Genomic DNA, 21,923 nt, shown 5'->3' with positions numbered 1-21,923 from the left:
AGTGGTGATTTATGAAATTTTAGTGTACCTGTCACCCAAGCAGTGTATACTGTAGCCAATATGTAGTCTTTTATTCCTCACCCCCACAACCTTTCCCTCCAAAGCCCCAAAGTCTTTTCATTCTTATGAGTTTTATACATTCTTATACATTCTTATGCCTTTGCATCTTCATAGCTTAGCTCCTACTTATAAATGAGAACATAGGCTGTTTGGTTTTCCATTCCTGAGTTACTTCACTTAGAACAACAGCCTCCAGCTCCAACCAAGTTGCTGCAAACGACATTATTTCATTCCTCTTTATGACTGGGTAGTATTCCATGGTGTATATATACCACATTTTCTTTATCCACTCATTGGTTGATGGGCACTTAGATTGGTTCCATATCTTTGCAATTGCAAATTGTGCTGCTATAAACATGCAAGTGCATGTGCCTTTTTCATGTAATGACTTCTTTTCCTTTGGGTAGATACCCAGTAGTGGGATTGCTGGATCAAATGGTAGATCCACTTTTAGTTCCTTAAGGAATTCCTATACTGTTTTCTATAGTGGTTGTACTAATTTACACTTCTACTGGTAGTGTGAAAGTGTTCCCTTTTTACCACATTTACACCAATATCTATTGTTTTTTGACTTTTAATTATGGATTAATAATTATGGAAATTAAGTTGAAAAGCAAAAACAAGAACTACTTTTGTGAAACTAGAAAGTATACATATACTTACCTCATAATAATTTTCAAGATGAATTAAGGAGTTAAAATGAAAATCAAAAGTATTAAACTTTTAGAAAATATGACATAGAATATTGATGTTGGCACAGAGAAAGATTTTTTTATACAAGACACAAAGTGCATATTATAGAGGAAAACACTGATAAATTTAACTACATTAAAATTAAAAACTTTTTATCTAATGACACAATAGAAAAGTGGAAAGGCAAGTCACTAGTGAAGAAGTAATTTGCAAACTGACAAAGGATTGGCATATGGAATAAAGAGATTTCATAAAAAAGGCAAAATCACTCAATAGAAAAATGGTACAAGATATGAAGAGGAATTTGTAGAAGAGGAAACATAAATGATGAATAAACATATGAAAAGATGTTAAATTCATTAGTAATCAAACAAATGCATTTTAAAACTACAATAAGATAACATTTTATGCTTTCTAGTTTGGCAAAAACAAAACAAAAATCCCCTGATGATATCAGTGTTAGCTGCCTGAACTCATACAGAAAGGGTGTTGAATATACATTGGTATAACTACTTAGTAACACATTATGTAGTAAAGCCAAAGAGGGGCCTACCCTACAGCCACCAGTGCTATGTGACTTTTTTTTTCCCTTTACAGACACGATCTCATTGTGTTGCCCAGGCTGGAGTGCAGTGGTGTAATCATGGCTCACTGTAACCTCCAACTCCTGGGTTCAAGCAATCCTCCTGCCTCAGCTCCTGAGTAGCTTGGACTATAATAGGCTGTGACACCACACCTGGCTAATTTTAAAAACTTTTTGTAGAGACGAGATCTAGCTGTATTGCCCAGACTGGTCTTGAACTCTTGGCCTCAACTGATCCTCCCATTTCAGCGTCCCAAAGTGCTGGGATTACAGGCATGAGCTACTGCACCTGGCCAGATATTTCATATATTTTTAACTGAACACCTGGAAGAATGAAATGATGGGCAGAAGGAACGGTGGGAGTTGCCCTGGGGACACTGTGTTTTTCATCTGTCCTCCCCACGTCTCTGGGCCATACACATCAGGACCCACATGGCCTCCTCTGATGGGTCTCCTTTGCCTCTCACCCTTGTTCTTGTTCCTCCTTGTTTGCTTCCTGTAGATCAGTGTTTCTTAAATTTTTTTCAGTATTGTCCCCAAGGCACCTTTCTAGATAATTTCTTTCCCTGATCATCTCTCCTCCTCTGTGAAATTTTAATACTACAGATATCCTGTATATATCTCTTCATGTACTGTGCGTATGTCTGTGCTTTACGCATAAGGAGTAAGGTTTTCTTGCCCCCAATAACCAACAAGTAACCTAAAACTTAGATAAAATATAGTACTAATCTTCTACAAATGTTAAATTATTAAAAAATAATAGAGATGGAATCTTGCTGGTCTCAAACTCCTAGCTTCAAGCGATCCTCCCACCTCTGCTTTACAAAGTGCTGGGATTACAGGCGTGAGCCACCATGCCCAGTCATCCCTAATTTTAATTTCCATTCTATCCTTAGGTCTAGCCTACAAAATCTGCCCCACCCCACCTCGTTTGGAGGAGATACAACCCTTGTTGAGAATGTGTGATTGAGATTAATAACCTGTTCCTGATTAGATGCCCCTCCCTCTTTCCAAAACTCCTCCACGTTCAGCTCCTGTTTTCCATCTGACATTGGCAGAAATCTAGCTATATTAGGATATAGATGTCCCTTCATTTAATTTGCTTGTACTTTTGAGTTCTTGCTCCTCCTCTCATGGGAGGCAGCATTTGGTGTGGTTAAGAGCACTAGGGTCAATCCCTGCATTGCCACTCTCAAGCTGTGTAACCTTAAACAAGTTCCTGAATATCTCTAAGGCTATTTCCACAGTTGTGCAAGCAGGATGGCACTGCTGGCTTCGTGGAGTTGTGGAGAGGGTCTGATAATCAAATGTTTTTCAGGGTTATGCTTGCACATGAGGACAGCCGGATAGATGGTGTCTGCTGCTGTCATCTGCTGGCATTTGCTCCTGGGAGCAGTTTATGGTGTTCAAGAATGGAGGTGACTGTCTTGAGATTCTAAAATCCTCAAGGGCATAGGCCATGTCTAGCATCCGTACCAATGTTCCCATACTGATGGTCTTTTCAAGCTTGTCTTGGGTCCTGGGGGAAAGGATTGAGAAGCACAGCCCCTTCCCTTGGGGAGTCACAGTTGAGTGGGAAGTTAGGAAAGCAAATACGGCTCACTCTTCTGTACCTGATGTGGTTGGCTGGGCACGTTACGATGGGAGAAGGTGTGGGCCTCACCTACCATTCTGGTTTCAGGGCAGGCCTCTGAGAAGGTGGCTTTTGAGCTGTGGCTTGAAGGAAATGGAGTTTACTTATTTCAGCTTCCCACACCTTGTCACCAGGCAGGGGTGGACAGGTGGACTAGTCTTTTTCTCTGCAGAGCACATCTTATCCAATGTCAGTAGGAGGTATTCTTTTGCATTTTTCTTGGAATGAGGCAGAGTGAGCACTGAGTCATCTCCCTCTGTATGTGCCTCTCTCATCCTCTGGGTGACCACAGGTTTGATTTGTGAGACAGCTGGTGGGCCGGGTTCTGCCTGTGGCTGGGGCACAGTGCTTTCTTTGTCTGAGTTTGCTTGGCCCTTACATAAGTATGAACCACAGCGTTGGCCTCATTAGCTCTCTGCTTTCACCACCTGGACTAAGTGTTCCAGATGGCCTTAATTCGGGTAGTTGTTTTTGGTACTTACTCGGGGTGGAAGATTTAGGCTGCACTTGTCCTTTTTTTTTTCTCCCCATTCTCTGAGGCATCCTAAACTATAGGCAACACTACGCAGGGACAGGCTTTAGCAATTCTTGCTGTTATAGCCTTAAGCCCTGAAGGATTCTAGCCTTCTCCTTTATCTACTATCTAATCTCGTCTCTTCCTTGGCTCATTCCACCTCCTCCCATGGAGAAGTGACAGGTTATTTTTATTTTCAAAAGCATGATCTATCTTTTTTTGCCATGGTAAGAAATAAAACTTTCCACTGAGTTCCTTGGCTCAGTTAAACACCCTTTCCCTGGATAAGGCTCTCTCTTTGGGTTTTGGTGAGACTTCATCAGGAGCCAGTGCCCTTGGAGGGAAGGCTGAATCATGGCTCTGAGCTTTGCCTGTGCCTTTGTTATGATTGGATTGGATGTCGCGGGTCAGACAGTTGCCTCCTTTCATGAACGCCAACTGTGGCCTCACCACCACCTGAGACATTGTGTTCTCTGCCCTCAGAACCAAAAAATACCCCTGTGTGAACTTTTTGAGAAGACTGGCCTGGTGTAGGGCTGAGGGTGGGTGCTGTTGCTAACCACAGAGCCGGGTTCTCACTGTGCCTCTCACGGGAGAACCCACATCATTAGCAACTGGCTGACAGGCTGAGCTCATCAGGCGCAGGATACGCAAAGGGCCGAGAAGCCTGACCCATGGAGCTGAGTGAGATGAGTTAACCAACCTCTGGAAGGCTGCAGGGAGCAGGGCTCTTTTCCAGGACATTCCCAAATCCATGCACCGAATAGAAATCTCATGTGCTAATGATTTTCCTGGAATCAGCCCCTTCTACCTCCATCAGTGCATGTCTAAGGAGGGATGAAATTCCTTTTATATGGGCCTGCTGGCCTTTGCTCCCAGGAAATGGGATGCAGTTGTTCAGACTCTGGGATGGGTGGGTTGTATTTTTCTGTTTGGGGAGATTATATATACATATGTATGTATATATAATACATATATATTTCAGTGGCAGCTGCTATTGATTATGTAGTATGAAATAAATTATGTCATACATAAGATTATTGATTGATTCCCTTTCTTATTTCCCAAATAATGCTCCCATTGAGTGGTTTCTTGGCAGATGTGCAAAAAGAATTAATAGGCAGGGACGTCTGATAATGTTGCCAACAGGAATTCTGACCAAGGCTCTACACTTTCACTCCTCCCTACAGAGGTAAACTCTAAGGAGGGAACGCACTCAGGCACATCCTGTTATCACTTGGCACCCTTGGCACAGAATGAGCTGAAGTAGAAACAGATGGTGTGAGAAGGGGCATTGTCTGGCAGTTTTTCCTGACTCCTTATGAAGAAGGTTTTAAGAGTATGCATTTCAAAAGAAAGGAGGGCAAATCTGTAGTCTTTTCTTAGGGGCATTGATTCCATCCTTGGAGCTCTGCCAGCTCAACTGGTTATTCTCCCGGGAGACGGCTGGGGTGATGGATAGAAACCTCTATAACAGGAATCCACTTTCCTGGATTGGTACCTATGCCCCATCAGTTGTTAACTGTTGGAGATTTTCCCCCAACAGCAGTGGAGTTGTTAAGAGATGCTGTGAGTGGCAAACAGGTGATAGGCAGTGAGATGTGAAATGTCTCTCTTCCATTCTACCTACATTAGCAAAACAGCCATTGTTTCTAAGGGGTTAAGTAGGACAAGTAGAGACTTTGGAAGACAGTAGGTTTTCACATTATTGGGCTCCAAAGCCCACATTTTAGTGCTGTTTTCTTGTTTATTCTTAGTCATGATCACAAGGTTAAATCCCAAGACTTGGGAAAGCGTATCCATCTACCCAGCTATCCATCCATGCAGCTGTTCTCTCCATCCTTCCATCCGATAGTTATGAAACACGTGATAATATGCTAGGCACTGTGCTAGCTTCTGGGCTCACATTACTATAATCTAAACAAGGCGGGAGTTTAGCCTGTTAAGGAGACTATCAAGTAGAGTCAGACTCCATTTTGAGAGTGGTTCAGTGCAGACCCAGGGAGCAGAGGGGAAGGATGCCTGCTTAAGTCAACCAGGGTTAGTAAGATCTATGTCTCATCAAAAAGGCCGTAGCGTTCAGTCTGGCTTTGTCTCCACTGCTATAAAAATAGAGTATACTTTCTTATTTTTCATCAGACTTTTAAACACTTGCCCTCTTCCCCTGCTTTCTGTTTCATCTCCTATTAGAAATGGAAGAACCTGGAATAAAGAGCATTAAGGGAGGGTCAGAGTAGTTCGGTGGGGCTGTCATCCTGTGCTCCAGCAAACTCATCTCAAGGTTCAGGTCACTCGTGCTTTGATACCTTTTAAAAGAACATGATAAATTCAAATTAAAACCACAATGAGATGTCATTACACACTTACCAGAATGGCTCAGATAGAACATAGTAACAGCATCAAATGCTGGCAAGGATGTGAATAAACTGGATCACACATGCATTGCTGGCAGGAAAGTATAATGCTACAGCCATACTAGAAAACTGTTTTATAGTTTAATATAGAACTAAATATGCAACTACCTTGCACCCCAGCAAGTGTGCTCTTGGGCATTTATCCGAGATAAACGAAAACTTATTTTATTTATTTATTTATTTTTTTGAGATGGAGTCTCGCTCTGTCACCCAGGCTGGAGTGCAGTGGCGCGATCTCGGCTCACTGCAAGCTCCGCCTCCCGAGTTCACGCCATTCTTCTGCCTCAGCCTCTCCGAGTAGCTGGGACTACAGGCGCCCACCACCACGCCTGGCTAATTTTTTGTGTTTTTAGTAGAGATGGGGTTTCACCGTGGTCTTGATCTCCTGACCTCGTGATCCGCCCGCCTTGGCCTCCCAAAGTGCTGGGATTACAAGCGTGAGCCACCGCGCCCAGTCGAAAACTTATTTTTACACAAAAATCTATACATGTATGTTTGCATAAGTTTTATTTGTACTAGCCCCAAATTGCAAGCATTCCAGATAGCCTCCAGTAGGTAAATGGCTAACAAGCTGTGGTATACCCACATCATGGAACACTACTCAGCAGTGAAAAGGAGCAAACCATTGATACAGCAACTTGGATGAATCTGCAGGAAATTACGCTGAGTGAAAAAAGCCAATCTTTGAAATGGAGAAGAGGTTACTCGTTGTCAAGATTAGGGATGGGGGCGATCAGAGGAGTGGGAAGGAGGTAAATGTGGTATAAAATGGCAACACGAGGAATCCTTGTGGTGATGGAGCTGTTCTGCGTTTTTACTGTGGTAGATACCAAACCTATACGTGTGATAAAATTGTATAGAACTAAACACACACATAAATTAATACAAGTGAAACTAGGGAAATCTGAATAAGTTTGGTGCATTGCAGCAACATCAATATCCTGGTTGTGATATTTGTGGTTTTAAAAACTGTGCCATAGGAAGAAACTGGGTAAAGTATACAAGGGATGTCTCTTGTATGTATATGTGAATACAACTATCTCAAAAATCTGAGAACATTATATAAAAGTTGTATGCAATTGGAATCTATAAATCAGAAACATCACAATCCAATATTGAGGCCATGTTTTACTTATACACTTTATGTAATCAATGTGATTCTTTGTGTCTTCTTTCAAATAACAAGTAATTCCCAATCATCTTCATAATTTGAACCTTGTAATTTAAATGAATTGGGCTATTTTGGTGTTTTAGGTGGGTTTTTAAACGTGAGTTTGATGTACAGTACGTGTGTGACCAAATCTTGTATGTCTGCTCTTATTACCCTGAGAACTTGGGGAAAACAAATCTGAAAGCCTTTCTAGTGATGAGTCAGAAGTGTTGTTTTGGAACAAAATGCAACACATTTTATTTTTTTATTTTTGAAAAGTTAAAAAAAATTCTGGCCTGGTTGATGTCAGAGGCTTAATACTGATAGTTAAGCATTTTTACTTAAGAGAGAAAAAAGTTGATAAATACATAAGCACATTTGGAGTAGAGATGGATGGGACAAGGCTATTCTTAGGCCTTTGCTTATGAAACCGGCCTTTGAAATGCTTAGAAAAAGCTCTTCTGCTGCCCAGAGAAGCAGGCCGTCCATGCTGCTGCTCACCCTGCTGGGCCATGTCACCCTTTTGTCTTAGAACCCTCTTCATAGTGCTTGAGATCTAGGTATGTGCATGGGAGGGATCGTGGTTGGGCAGCTGTGCCCTAAGGGCTATCTCTATAATGGGGACCGCCCTGCCGTGATGCCAGCTGGATTGCAAGACGTGGGAGGCTGATTCTGCTCTAGCAGGATTTTATTTATTTGTTTATTACTTATTTTGAGATGGAGTTTTACTCTTGTCTCCCAGGCTGGAGCGCAATGGCGCGATCTTGGCTCACCGTAACCTCTACCTCCCAGGTTCAAGTGATTCTCCTCTTGCAGGATTTTAATGGTGTTTTGGGGATAGGATTCATTCCAATGGCATTTTTATAGACAAAGTATGAAAATCAACATTTTAGTGGGATTCTAATCTATACAACAGTTTTGTGTAGGTGATTCTTTTTGCGTTATTCACGTCTTTTCATTGCCTGTGCATCATGAATGTATATAGTAGAGCTGCTTGTACTTGGGGAGAATCAGTGGGTAATATTAAGATGGGTAGATAACATGAGGCTCATGTGAGAGCGTGTCCTGTGATGTCTTAGAACAGTATTAAGTGTCGTCTGCCTGTACTGTTTAGCAGTAGGGAAACAGTGGGGGATGAATATGGGACGAATTTGTCTGCTCCAAGGTGGCTTTGGAGACCACTGTTAAATTCATCATAGCCTCTCAAGTAAAGGGGGTTTACACAGCACTATCAAGTATTTCCTGAAGGTTCTTTCAGCATTTTCCAAGTTGAAGCAGCTTCAGTCTGTGGTAAGTTCCCAAATGAATCCCAGCAAACAGGCTTTTTCCAAATGGATCAAACAGCACTTAATAAAAACTTAACTGTGTCTATGTATGTAGCCACACATGCACAAAAAAGAATTCCATTGGTAAATGCTGTAGGTCATGTTGGAAAAGAACCCCCTTTTTTTCATTTGTTAAAACTACCTCTTAAAATAGTCTTTGGCGATGTATTCCTTATAATTGGACTCTGCCCAGAGGTGAGGGTTTGAAGCAAATTTATGTGGCTGTTTTCCGTGGGTAGTAGGATGGAAAAATAGTAAAAATGAACTTCACATTTCTCTAGTTTTCTTGGAACTTAAAAATGGCTGATCTAGTCTCATATTTAAAATGTTCTCTTGAGCTAGAGTATAGGTTTGGGAAAGAATGGTAGGTAGGCAATATTTGGAAAGAGTTAGCATCAAAGCACGGGATTTGCAATTTACACTCCACACCTGTCTTGCCCTGAAAAAAGTCTTTGTTTCCACAAGAAGACCTAAGGTCAGGCACTTCTCACTTTTCAATTCGGTGTGTTCCAGGGATCCACATTTTAAAAGGCATGCCCGTGAGACATCACATTTCTCTATGGGAATAACAACTGTATTTGTAGAGTCCTTCCGGTGTATCCACCCCATGAAGGAGATACTGTTATTATTCCAGTTTTGTTTTGTTTTTGAGATGGAGTCTTGCTCTGTTGCCCAGGCTGGAGTGCAATGGTGAGATCTCGGCTCACAGCAACCTCTGCCTCCTGAGTTCCAGGGATTCTCCTGCCTCAACCTCTAGGGTATTGGGATTACAGTCACCTATCGTACCTGGCTAATTTTTGTATTTTTAGTAGAGATGGGGTTTTGCCATGTTGGTCAGGCTGGTCTTGAACTCCTGACCTCAGGTGATGCACCCGCCTCGGCCTCCCAAAGTGCTGGGATATCCCAGTTTTATATATGAAGAAATGAATCCACAGAGATGGAGTCATTTGCCTCAGGTCACACAGATAGTTATGAGACACAAGCATTTGAATTTAAGCAGTTAGACTTCAAAGCTTGAATCATTAAACCACAATAATACCTTGCATCTCAAAGTTAAAACGTTGTGGTTTTTAAGGATTTCCCCATCAGGTCTGACCCAGGTTATATCACAAGGCAAAGACATGTTAATTCATCTACTTATTCAATGTGATAACTATAAATTACTTGATGATTAGATACAAATCTGTGATTCTCCTAAAATGGGAATAAATGTATCAATCAGGTAGACTATGCAAAGTCCTCAATAGCTCATAAAGCAGGTAAGATGCAATTTTTCTATGACATAAATTTGACTAATCAATATGCAAAAAATAAAAAATGTAAAAAAACCCTACATATTTAAAATCTCTGGCTTAGACTTTGGAAAGTCTTTTGTGGTTTGGATGGCCCAGTTTTCTTCATAAGTCTTACTGGAAATGTGTACTAATACTTTCTCTCACCTTCAGTTCTGAAGGATGGTGTATGTAGGATGTGGTCCAGTTGGCAGTTTTCCAGCTGTCTTCTGGCTTCCATTGTGTCTGTTGAAAGTCAATCCAATATCTTATTGTTGTGTGACCCAGGGGTCTGGGTGGCTTTGGTTGAAGGCAGGAGAGTGGTTACTTGCTTCTGAGTGGAGCTGATGGGACTTTGGGGGTTAATGTGGAAAGTCCCTCTGAATTTTGTTTGTCTGTGTTGTACCAAAGTTCCCAGGGCAGTGATAAGAGTTTCTTTATTGGGTAATTAAACGTGATCCTCTTACATGTAGAACCTTCGATATCAATTCCATGAGCTCACTTCTCTTTATTTTCCTCCCTCCCCTCTCCCTCCCTGTCTCTCTCTGGATGGGCCCCACCCTGTCTGCAGCACAGACCGTGGATTCTCATGCTGTATGGGATGTGGGCCTGCTGGTGTGTGCTGGGGACCCCTGGTGTGGCCATGGTTTTGCTCCATACCACCATCTCTTTCTGCGTGGCCCAGTTCCGGTCTCAGCTCCTGACGTGGCTCTGTTCTCTCCTCCTCCTCTCCACACTGAGGCTGCAGGGTGTGGAGGAAGTTAAGGTAAGTGTTTTCTGGTTACCATTGGGAATCCAGAGAAGGCCCCTTTGGCTTTGCCTTGATCCCAGTAGACACCTTGGTTTTTAGACAAGAGATGATTTTAGAACCGTGATGGGGCTCCCCATAGTGGCCGTACAGGGTTGCTACATGTGAACCCTAGTGGTGCACTCTGCAATCCTATCATTTCTGGCTGTGTTAGCCCTGTGAGATTGCCCAGGGCTGGCCCTGTACCATCTCTCCCAGTTTGGGTGGGCATGTGGGGTGCCAGATGTCACAGGGCCAGAGGGTCAGGAACAAAGAGAGAAGAAACAAACAGATGGTTTACTAAAAATCGTCTGGAGAGTGCCCTACAATTTATAGGGAACGCACATGTCACTCAACTCATCTGATGGCCACAATGGCCCTGTGGTGGTAAGTCAGGTCTTTTTCTTCTTCCTAGTTGATGGAACAGATTTATTTATTCATTTATTGAGACGGAGTCTTGCTCTGTCACCCAGGGCTGAAGTGCAGTGGGGCGATCTTGGCTCACTGCAACCTCCACCTCCTGGGTTCAAGCGATTCTTGTGCCTCAGTCAACCGAGTAGCTGGGATTACAGGTACCTGCCACCATACCCAGTTAATTTTTATATTTTTAATAGAGATGGGGTTTCACCATGTTGGCCGGGCTGGCCTCAAACTCCTGGCTTCATGTGATCTGCCCGCATTGGCCTCCCAAAGTGCTGGGATTACAGGTGTGAGCCATTGTGCCCGGCCAGGAACAGATTTATTATCTACTCATGTGACCCGGTGGAAGCTCTTTCAATTTAGATAGTGAAAACAAAGTGTTTAGCCCCAAAGGGCACAGACCCAGCTTTCATTTTTGTAAACCCAGAGGCACTTTGACAGACTCAACCACCTATCCATTGTTTGTGCTAATAGAGGAGGACACTGGGCTCAAACCACGCTGCTTTCTGGCTTTTGTTTGCATTAGTAAAATCTTATTTTGTAGGCACTTACCTTTTAGCTTTATTTTTTTCTTAGTCACAGTAACAATGCATTTTTACTTTGAGTGCCCATCAGACTTGACCCAGAGAATGGTGAATGACAGAGAGACTGCCTTCCAAGTTGAGGAGTTGTGCTGTGCCTTGCTGAGGCGATGATACCTATCAGCAAATTCTTCTTGCACTGATTTTCCGATTTCTGTTGTGTGTTCCCTGAGCATCCCCTGGACAGCTCTGGACTATCTGTTTATGTCTTTGCTAACTGGAATGACCTAGCCCTGCTTATGCAAATGAAGCTTAGGCCCCTCAGGCTATCTCAGGCCCACTCAGGCTCTGTGAGGTTCCTTCTCTCACTTGTCTGTTGAATACACCCTTTACATGTTCAATTTGGAGCTGCCAAGGTCTGTGGCTGCAGGGGAGTAAAGGCAGAGTCTGTGTGGAACTCTCAACCATCCAGAAGTGGGAGCTTTCTTTTAAGGGGAAATGCATGGCAAGAAGAACACAAGTCCAAGGCCCCAGCTCCAGGGTCTGGTTCTGGGCACTCAGCTTCAGAGCCCTTCACCTTCGGGGTCAGTCGACTCTGAGAACAGCCAGCCTGAGAGATGCGCAGCTTGGAAAACATAGGGGGTCATATGCCCAGGGCAGGACCGTTGGTGTTTCCCACCTTCATCGACCTTCTCCTTCCTAGCCGGGTTCCCAAACACTGCCCAACTGGCAGGAGCTGTTATTTTGAGTCAGGCCTATCTGCTTACCTTTGCCCTTTGCACATTTACATATGTTTATGCCGTCTCTTGGAACCAACCTTCTCATTATCCCTGTCCATCGGATTCTCTTTCAAAGTACAGCTTAGACGTCAGTCTCTAAAGGTAAGAAATAAGAGGGCCACAGAAAAACAGATCAGTTAGTGTCCCATACTGCTCTGAGAGCTGCTGGCTCTTACAAACTGGGACACAATAAAACGGTAGCATGTAAGTGACCAGGCGTCACATAGAGCTTTGGGGACACTGCACACACCTATCCCTTTCTCTAACCCCCTAGGATCTCCATAGGCACATTCAAAATCTTGGACAGTGTTGGATATTCTTTCTTCAATGATTGTGGGACTGGAACTCCCGTGGTATCTTTTTTTATTCATTCATTCAGTCACTCATTCATTGATCCAGGTGACGGCACTTAGCATTCACATGCCCTGCATCAACACAGCGATGGGAAGGAACATGATGGGAAATGTGAGATGGATGACCTGGTTCCTAGTCTCTTCTATTCCCCATCTCTTCCTACTCTGAAGCTGGAGCAGTCGTTTAACCTCTGAGCCTCAATCTCATCATTTGGAAAATGGAATAATAAATCCTCTTCCTTCCTCATGGGATTGTTCTGAGAGTCAAACCGGATAATCTATGTTAAGTGATTTTGTGAAAATTGTAGCATTTTGAAAGTTCAAGTATTTTTTGCTGTTTTTAGTCTGCCTTAATTTTTCTCACTCTCATTAATGATGTGGAGCTGATATTTTAAGCACATATGTGAAAATCTGGACTTACGAGAGTATATCAGATAATCACTCCATTTTAATGAAAGATACTTCCCAGAATGATTAGGCAACCATTTAAGCAAGTGTGCTTAAAAACAGATTTACAGTAAAAATAGAAACAAGCTCATACCTAACTTTTTGGGGACCTGGCAAGTGTACAAACAGAATCTAATTTCATTTATCATTTATTTGGGGACAATTAGCATCAGTTATGGATGTTGGAGGTGAATAAATATTCATTTGTTCTGCAAATTTTACAGTGATGTGAAAAACACTGAGGAAGGAGATCATATGATTAGAAACTAGCTGGGTTTCCATGCTTTTGCACATGTGGTTCTCCTGATATGATTATCCTCTTTCCCCTTGGTGGCTGCTAAAGTCTTGTACAAGACGTAGAAACTGTGTTCAGTGGTTGGTTTTTCTGTGTACAGCTTTAAGAGACCCTGATGGATCAAATTAATTACTTTCTCCTTTGACCTAAGTTCTATTTCTTGTATGTATTTCCATAAATAGTTTTTCTCACTAAATGTGTTTTTGGAACACATGGAAAATACAGAAAAATATAGAAATTAGAAAATACTTCATGATTTTACTCCCCGATATTAACATTTTATTGTATTTCCTTCTCATTTTTTGTTCCATGCATATTTTTGCACAGGTTGTTTCTTGTTTCATGCTCTATTATAATTGCATTTTTACACATCTATGTCCTGTATGAGAATTTAACATATTGATGGCAGGGACTGTTGTTTTTTCTTTTGAATATTTCTCTGTAAAGCTTATTTGACAAATGCTACTCAACTAAATGTAGAGCCAGACTGATAACAAAAGAGCAAAAAGAAAAATACATTGAAGACAGAAATCCCATGGGACATTTTAAGCCCCTCTTTGTTATCTGAATTGTTGAAGAAGCTGTCAAAGTATCCACTGGATGTAGCTAATCTGCACCTTATGTCCTGGATGGATCTGATACATGCGTAACTGGGAAAACCTTCGTTATGTTGTGTCAGACCTAATGCTAAGTTTACATTAGAGATGTCCTTTTTCCTACTGCTCGTTAACTGCTTGCTTTGATTACCAATGAGATTTACCTGGTGTTCATTGGTTCTCGATTGCCTTTTATGGCACAGCCGCTCTGCCTGAAGAAGAGGTCGCCTTCCCAGAGTCCCCTGGGATTCTCAGATGAAGGTGGCCCTGCTGGCCAGCACCTGCGGTGGGACTGGATGATGTCCCTGCTGGCCACTCAAAGGTTGTTCTCTCCTTTTGATTTTGTAGAGAAGGTGGTACAAGACAGAAAACGAGTACTACCTGCTGCAGTTCACGCTGACCGTTCGCTGCCTCTACTACACCAGCTTCAGCCTGGAGCTCTGCTGGCAGCAGCTGCCTGCTGCATCGACCTCCTATTCCTTTCCCTGGATGCTGGCCTATGTCTTTTATTATCCAGTCTTACACAACGGGCCCATCCTCAGTTGCCCGGATTTCATCAAACAGGTAGAGCCTGCTGGGGATGGGATTGGGATTCTGTAGCTTAAGCCTTTGTCGCTGTTGCTCTGATCTTCTCTGACTCTTGAGCCATTTCGTTCAGAGGTGCCCACAGATTTACAACACATACTATTAGTTCTCATGAGGTGTTTTTGTAATAGATGAAATAGATATGAGAAATAAGCCTTTAAAATAAAGTTTGACCCATCAGATATGTCACCTCTAGGGGGTCCCACCTTGATTTTCAGTGAACTCTGGCAACCAGGATTAATGAGTGGGGCACAATGAGGAGTCTGGGAGTTGGTATCCACTGTGGCGAAGTCCCAAGGAAAGGAAAGGAAAAATGTGATTATGATGCTATTACTTGAAGGAATAGAAAAGGAAACTGTCGAAGCTGTTGCTTGGCAAGCAATATGTTTCCTTTTATATTCACGAGCTGCTGAAGAAATAGTCTTGCCATAGCCTGGGAGCTGTTCAGGGTGACCTAGATGTGAAAACAGTGGCGTTGACTTCAAGTTCGAAGGCAATGGTGTGTGTTCAGGTCTGGACCCCGCCTTTGTGCCCAGGCCCCTCGCCTGCCTTCCTCGGACGGCATCCTTGTCTGAAATGCCATGTTAAGCTACCTTTGTTGTTCCCCCCACTTCACTTTTCCCCCTTGTTTAGAACTTCCTTTTTTTTCCTGCCTCCTCAACCTACATCTAGTTTCGTGGAACATAATTGTTAAGTTAATTCACCTAAGGAATTAGTCATTGACAATGCCTAAAACCGTGTTTCTCAAGGGATATTCTATCCCCCACCAACAAAACAATCCTCATAGAGAAGAGAATAACATGTATGTGCATACACACACGTGCATGCACACGCAGGACACATACCCACACATCCACACACCTGGAAGGGCAGGGCAAGCAGCAGTGTTGCACATTTCTGGGCAGCAACATGAAAGTTGCTCCCTGAAAAAGGAGGGTTCTTAGAAATCTTATTTTGTCCTCAAAGTTCCACTGAATTATGCATTGTATTCAAGAATATATTTTTGCTTTATAACAATAACATAATGTTCTAAAATTTCCAGTGAAAGTATGTAACTTTTTATATCTCTAGAAATCTGTAAGTGAAATTGATATTCTAGACATATGTTTAGTCTATGGTTTCTCATACCTCGGTTTGGGATCATTCTTTTGTCATGAAGGAATTTAAAATCTGCATTTAAAATTGTGTTTAAAATTATTGTGTAAAAGAGATGGTTTAATGACGGCAGCTGATCTTCTAACTCGATGATTTGCAAAGTGTGGTTCCCGGACCAGCAGCATCAGTATTGCCAGAGAACTTGTTAGAAATACAAATTCTCAGGTCCTCTCCAACCTCCTGAATCAGAACCTCTAGGGATAAAGCCCAGGAAGGTGGTTTAACAGGCCCTCCAGGAAGAGGGTGCGAGTAAAGGTAGCGTGGGCACAGCATAGGGTGGGTTCCTCTCTTTTACAATCTGCTTACCTTTGTGAACTTTTGAATTCTTCTCAGTTTGCCAGCCACTAACTTTTGGACCAAACATCCACGCACAGACATCCCCTCTCCTGAGGATGGCTGGTAATTTTCAGGGAAACATAAACTAAATCCATTAGGAGGAAACAGATTATTTTCCTAACTTCCTCTTATATATAAGTTTTGCCCTGTATGCTCTGTACTTTGTTATTATGCAAAATAATTGTTTCTGTTATTTCTCATCTCCTTTTTCTTCTTTTTTTGAGACAGTCTTACTCTGTCACCCAGGCTGGAGTGCAGTGGTGCAATCTCAGCTTACTGCAACCTCCACCTCCTGGGTTCAAGTGATTCCTGTGTCTGAGCCTCCTGAGTAGCTGGATTACAGGCATGCGCCAGCAAGTCCAGCTAAATTTTTGTATTTTTAGTAGAGACCGGATTTTGCTGTGTTTCCCAGGCCTGTCTCTGACTCCTGAGGTCAGGCAATCTGCCCTCAGCCTCCCAAAGTGCTAGGATTACGGGCTCGAGCCTGGCCTCCCTTTTCAAATTGTGCCTTTTAGGGTCTAGTAAGAATATTAGAGGCCTCTAGCAGGGTCCTGTGTCACACAGAGGCATGCTTGAAGATTATTTCCCACCTAAATCCTTAGCCAAGGGCTCTCATTCTCTTGAGTCTCAGTCTGGGGAAGTGAAGGGGCAGGTTGCTTCCTACAGGGGCTAGGTATAGACACTCTGGGTTTTATCCATCTCTTTTCCTTCCTCTCTCTCTCTCTCTTTTTTAACCCCTTCCAAAACAATAGCAGTTGCTGACAGCGGGGAACTCGAAAGGGCAAATTAAAACCTCTATGTTTGGGGGAGTATTCATAGAATAGTCATTCTAGAAAAGGATAAGTGTTCAGTAAGATATAGGGCAAATTTAAAAAGCCAGGAGTTTTCTGCACTTGCTGAAGGTGGCTGTGGGAAACTTCCCTTCTGTCAGGGAGGGGGCTTTAAAGGGGGCTTGTAGTGAAAGGGTTCTTTCAGAGAAGCCAAGAAGGAAAAGGCTGGGAGGTGGGGAAAGAAAGCTAGTTGGAAGAACTTGTAAGTAAGATTTGCTTTGAATGAATGCTTGAATGAATGCATGCATGAAATGCCTTCAGCTATAAGGATTGGAAATATTGAAATGCATGGTTCTTAGACTGGCAGGTCAATGCTTAAAAATAACGTAGAGCAGGAGAATGACGCTGTACCACCAGGGGGCAGCAGTGCCCCATTGTGGAAACCAACCCCAGCGGGAAATCTTCACCCAGTGTCTGCAAACTCCAAAAGATCAAATGACAATGTTAGTTTTAGGCATACCCCTGGAGAATGTGTCTTCCACCCAATTTACATACACAAAATGAGGGAGGTATAGAAGAGGTGTCTTCTGCAATGTAAAGCATGTGAAATTTGCATAATTAGTCACGAACAGGTAAAAATTTTCCTCTGTGCCTTAACTTGAAAGCTATTTCTGGTGGCATTTAGAGTTTTAGGAACATGGGCTTGATTTGTTTTTCTCTCATGCTTCTGTGCAACTCGGATACCAAGTCAGCGGTGAGGCAGGGATCCTGGGGGACTTAGGGAAGGGAAGGACATGGTGTTTACTTGCTTAGCCTGGAGGCTGGGGCCACGACGTCTTGAAGAGGTTGACTGGTGTGGTGTGCACACTGGGGAGAAGAGCAGCCTTAGTGTGGTGGGCCAGGGACTCTTCCTTGCTGGGCACTGTGCTCTCCCACCTTAGAGAAGCCAGTGGTCAAATAGGGAATTTGGCATGGAGGTTAAGAGCAAAAGTCCTGGAGCCCACCCTCCAGGGTTCGAATCCCTGCTGTGCTTCGGTTTGAGAGTGCTTGCTGAGTTATTTACCTTACTTATGCCTCAGTCTTATCAGTGAAATGGGAAGAATAATAGTGCCTCCCTCAGGATTGCTGTGAGGATTAAATGATTGTGTATAGGTAATGTGGTTTGACAGGTTAATACTATAAAGTGTTAATTCCTACTCCTATTATTATTATTATTATTATTTGAGACAGTGTCTGGCTCAGTTGCCCAGGCTGGAGTGCAGTGGCACAACTTTAGCTCACTGCAACCTCCACCTCCTGGTATCAAGTGATTCTTGTGCCTCAGCCTCCCAAGTAGCTGGAATTATAGGCGTACACCAACACATCCAGCTAATTTTTGTATTTTTAGTGGAGATGGGGTTTCACCATGTTGGCCAGGCTGGTCTCGAACTCCTGACCTCAGGTGATCTGCCCACCTCGGCCTCCTAAAGTGCTGGGGTTACAGGTGTGAGCCACCATGCTTGGCCTCTTACTTTTATTATTGTGATGATTGGCCAGAAAGCAAGTGTAATTCTAGGGTAGTTAAGGTCAGAAGTGAGATCCTGGGTATCCAGTCTGGTAGGCAGGCACAGCAGCAGAGGACTCTGGGCCATGGCCATGCTTGGGCTCAGAAGAGGCCAGTGTGCTGGTTCCATCTGTTTGAAGAGAGACCCAGGCAGTTGCTGCAGGAAAGGGATGGGGGCAGTCCAAGAGTTGCTGGGACTGGCAAGAGCTATGTAAGGCAGTCAATGTCCCAGAGGCTTTGTTTAGTACTTGGCATGGGCTCTGGTTCTCAGAGTACCTGGAATCATGCTAATTGTAATAAAATATACTAGCTGATCATTTAGTCTGAGCCACGCTTTATATATTCTAACTTAAAATGTTTGAGATGGTCTCACTCTGACACCCAGGTTGGAGTGCAATGGTGCAATCATAGCTCACTGTAGCTTTGGCCTCCTGAGCTCAAGTGATCCTCCCACCTCAGCCTCCTGAGTAGCTAGGACTATAGGTATGCATCACCACACCTGGCTAATTTTTTAAAAATACATTTCTAGAGATGAGGTCTCGCTATGTTGCCCAGGCTGGTCTCAAACTCCTGGCCTCAAGTGATCCTCTTGCTTCGGCCTCCCAAAGTGCTGGGATTACAGGCACACACCATTGTGCCTGGCCATTCTAGCTTGTTTAATCCTCACAACCTATGAGAGAGATACTGTCATGACCACTTTACAGACAGGGAAACAGAGGCAAAGAGAGGCTGTTACAATGCAGATAGAGTGAAGGGAATCAAGACATGAGCCTTGTTGCGCTGACTTGGTGTGTGAGAGGAGTTAGAGGGGGATGGAGTGTGGCCTAGTGGACATGAGGGTCTGGAGGCTCAAGCAGGCTGGACAAGTACCAGCCTTGGTGGCAGCAACACCTGCAGGCCCCACTTGCTGTTCTGGGAGAGCTCACTGGATGTCACTGGCCTTGGTCTGGATGGCTAGGGGGTGGGAGTATTGTGGGTCTGATTAGGGAATGATTTGTTAGGAGTAGGCGTATGGTCTCTGACCAGTATAAAGGAATACAACAACTGCCACAAGGCCTGCTAGACCCAAGCAGAGAGAAGCCAATAAGTTAGTGGCCCAGGTGGCCCAGTTGAATATCTGCCTCTGGGGAGGGCTTTTGTTTGGTGCTCACAAACATACGTATTATTCGTGTGTGAAGAAAAAGAACCTTTCATCTTTGAGAACTGTCATCTTTAATCATCAGAATATATTTGGAAGAAAGAGAAAGGCATAGCTATTCCTTTTTATGCAATTTGCATGAAATGAGGTTTTAAAATATGATGCATTTTGAAGTGCACTTTGCAGGTGAGTTAATGTGTATTTTTTAGTGATGCCTGAACTTCACAATTTCCATGGTGGCAGTTTCCAGTGGTCTAAAGGTTTGGCAGTCCCCAAGGTTTGAAATGTCTTAAATGAAGTACTTCGCATGCAGGCAAGAGAGCCGCCCTGCACATTAGATAGTCTATATATGGTTTGTCTGTTCTTCCTGCTGTGTCGACAAGGGACAAATTTTGGATTATTTTATTTATTTATTTTTTTTGAGACAGAGTCTCACTCTGTCGCCCGGGCTGGAGTGCAGTGCTGCAATCTCGGCTCACTGCAACCTCCACCTCCCGGGTTCACGTCATTCTCCTGCCTCAGCCTCCCAAGTAGCTGGGACTACAGGTGCCTGCCACCACGCCCAGCTAATTTTTTTGCATTTTTTAGTAGAGACGAGGTTTCACCGTGTTAGCCAGAATGGTCTCGATCTCCTGACCTCGTGATCCACCTGCCTTGGCCTCCCAAAGTGCTGGGATTACAGACGTGAGCCACCATGCCCGGCCGGATTTTTTAAACAAAAGACAGTCAACTAGATTGCAGGTGTAAATGGACTGTAATAATGATATGACTCTAAAGAAAGATGAAAAACCTTTTGTTATTTTTTTTTTAAGTAAAAGCAAATAGAAGGAAAGTTGGATTGTTTTTCTTTTGCTGTGTTGTTTACTTGTAAAGTATTTTTTTTTTTTAGATGGAGTCTTGCTCTGTCACCCAGGCTAGAGTGCGGTGGCTCGATCTCAGCTCACTGCAACCTCCACCTCCCAGGTTCAAGTGATTTTCTTGCCTCAGCCTCCTGAGTAGCTGAGATTACAGGTGCGTGCCACCACACATGGCTAATTTTTGTATTTTTAGTAGAGACAGGGTTTGACAATGTTGGCCAGGCTGGTCTTGAACTCCTGACCTCAAGTGATCCGCCTGCCTTGGCCTCCGTAAGTGCTGGGATTACAGGCATGAGCCACCATGCCCGGCTTATTTGTGCAATTAATAAACATTTCCGTTGCTTGGAGCAAGGAGGCAGTTAGCACCAGAAAAGGAATATTGCAGAGAAAAGTCTAGCCCTTTTGGTCCTGTAGTGACATGTAATTATGCCTTATTAAACCTGGTAGGGAAGTTTTAGCTTGTGAAAAGTAGGTAAGTCATTATTAGGAAGCCAATGCATGACAAAATGTACCTCATGATTTTTCTTAATTACAGATATTTGTGTCATTTTAGAATGCACATGTTTGAGGAGGGAAAGGAGGCCTTTGAATTGACCTTGAAACGTGATTGCCTGGAGCTGAGAGGTGATTGGGTGTCAGCGGTATTTTCTTGATTATCTTGGGGGCTGTTGGTTCTGGCCTCCTCCTGGCTCCCTTCCAGTCCGGCTGCTGTCTCTCCACTCCCTGGGATGGGGCTCCATACCAACCGCTGCTTGGAGGCCCGAGGTACAGTCCTGGCCTTCAGGGAACCTGAGCTTGGGATAGGTTATGCTGAAGAGCCTGTAGGCCATATGCACAGTTGGACTTATATAGAAACTGTAGACATTTGCCTGTATGAAGATTATCTGCTGTCAACACTACTTTTGAGGCCATTACCACATTCAGCTAGAAGACTTGCTTCTCTCCAAGAGTTTGAGCAGGTTGGGCCCAGTGATTTACACCTATAATCCCAGTGCTTTGGGAGGCTGAGGTAGGAGGATCACTTGAGGCCAGGAGTTCGAGACCAGCCTGGGCAACATGGTGAAACTCAGCTCTACAAAAAATAAAAAAAAAATCAGCCAGGCGTGGTGGTACATGCCTGTTGTCCCAGCTACTGGGGAAGCTGAGGCAGGAGGATCGCTTGAGCCCAGGAGATCAAGGCTACCATGAGGGAGGGTCACATCATTGCATTCTAGCCTCGGCAATAGAGTGACACCCTGGGTCATAAGAGAGTCTGGGTGCCAGGAAGGACCTGTCCATTGGTCTAGAGTGATTTTGCTGCCTCTACATGTCTTAATCTTGGTGTGAACTCCTCTAGCCTCTACAGACTAATGGATAGTATGTGTCTTAGTCCATTCAGACTGCTATAACAAAATACCATAAACTGGATGGCTTCTAAGCATCAGAAATTTATTTCTCACAGTTCTAGAGGCTGGGAAGTCCAAGATCAAGACACTGGCAGATTTGATGTCTGGTAAGGGCCTGCTTCCTGGTTCACAGGATCGTACCTGTCACTGTGTGCTTTTGTGGTGGAAGGGGTCTGACTCTTCGGTGTCTCTTTTATAAGGGTGCTATTCCCAACCATGAAGAATGCCCTCATGACCTAATTACTTCCTAAAGGCACCATCTCCTAGTACCATTACCTTGGGGGTTAGGATTTCAACATAGGAATTTTTGGAG

General features: G+C 43.5%; 1 protein-coding gene across 11 annotated transcripts in view; it reads left to right on the top strand.

Moving 5' to 3' along the window:
* The window catches only part of HHAT (hedgehog acyltransferase), a 357,788-nt gene that overhangs the window by 62,319 nt on the left and 273,546 nt on the right, over positions 1-21,923 (top strand). For 10 of the 11 annotated variants that reach the window (XM_063613153.1, XM_063613148.1, XM_063613147.1 and 7 more), the window contains 2 exons: positions 10,215-10,409; positions 14,190-14,405. The exons of the other annotated variant lie outside the window; for it this stretch is intronic. In XM_063613153.1, coding sequence (XP_063469223.1) covers positions 10,215-10,409; positions 14,190-14,405 — 411 coding nt within the window. The remainder of the gene's footprint in view (positions 1-10,214; positions 10,410-14,189; positions 14,406-21,923) is intronic. 11 annotated transcript variants of the gene reach the window in all.

The sequence above is a fragment of the Symphalangus syndactylus genome, chromosome 19 (assembly GCF_028878055.3).
Source record: "Symphalangus syndactylus isolate Jambi chromosome 19, NHGRI_mSymSyn1-v2.1_pri, whole genome shotgun sequence".
Taxonomy (NCBI): Eukaryota; Metazoa; Chordata; class Mammalia; order Primates; family Hylobatidae; genus Symphalangus; species Symphalangus syndactylus.
The sequence above is the reverse complement of the archived record's forward strand: the minus strand, read 5'-3'. Positions and strand labels throughout refer to the sequence as shown.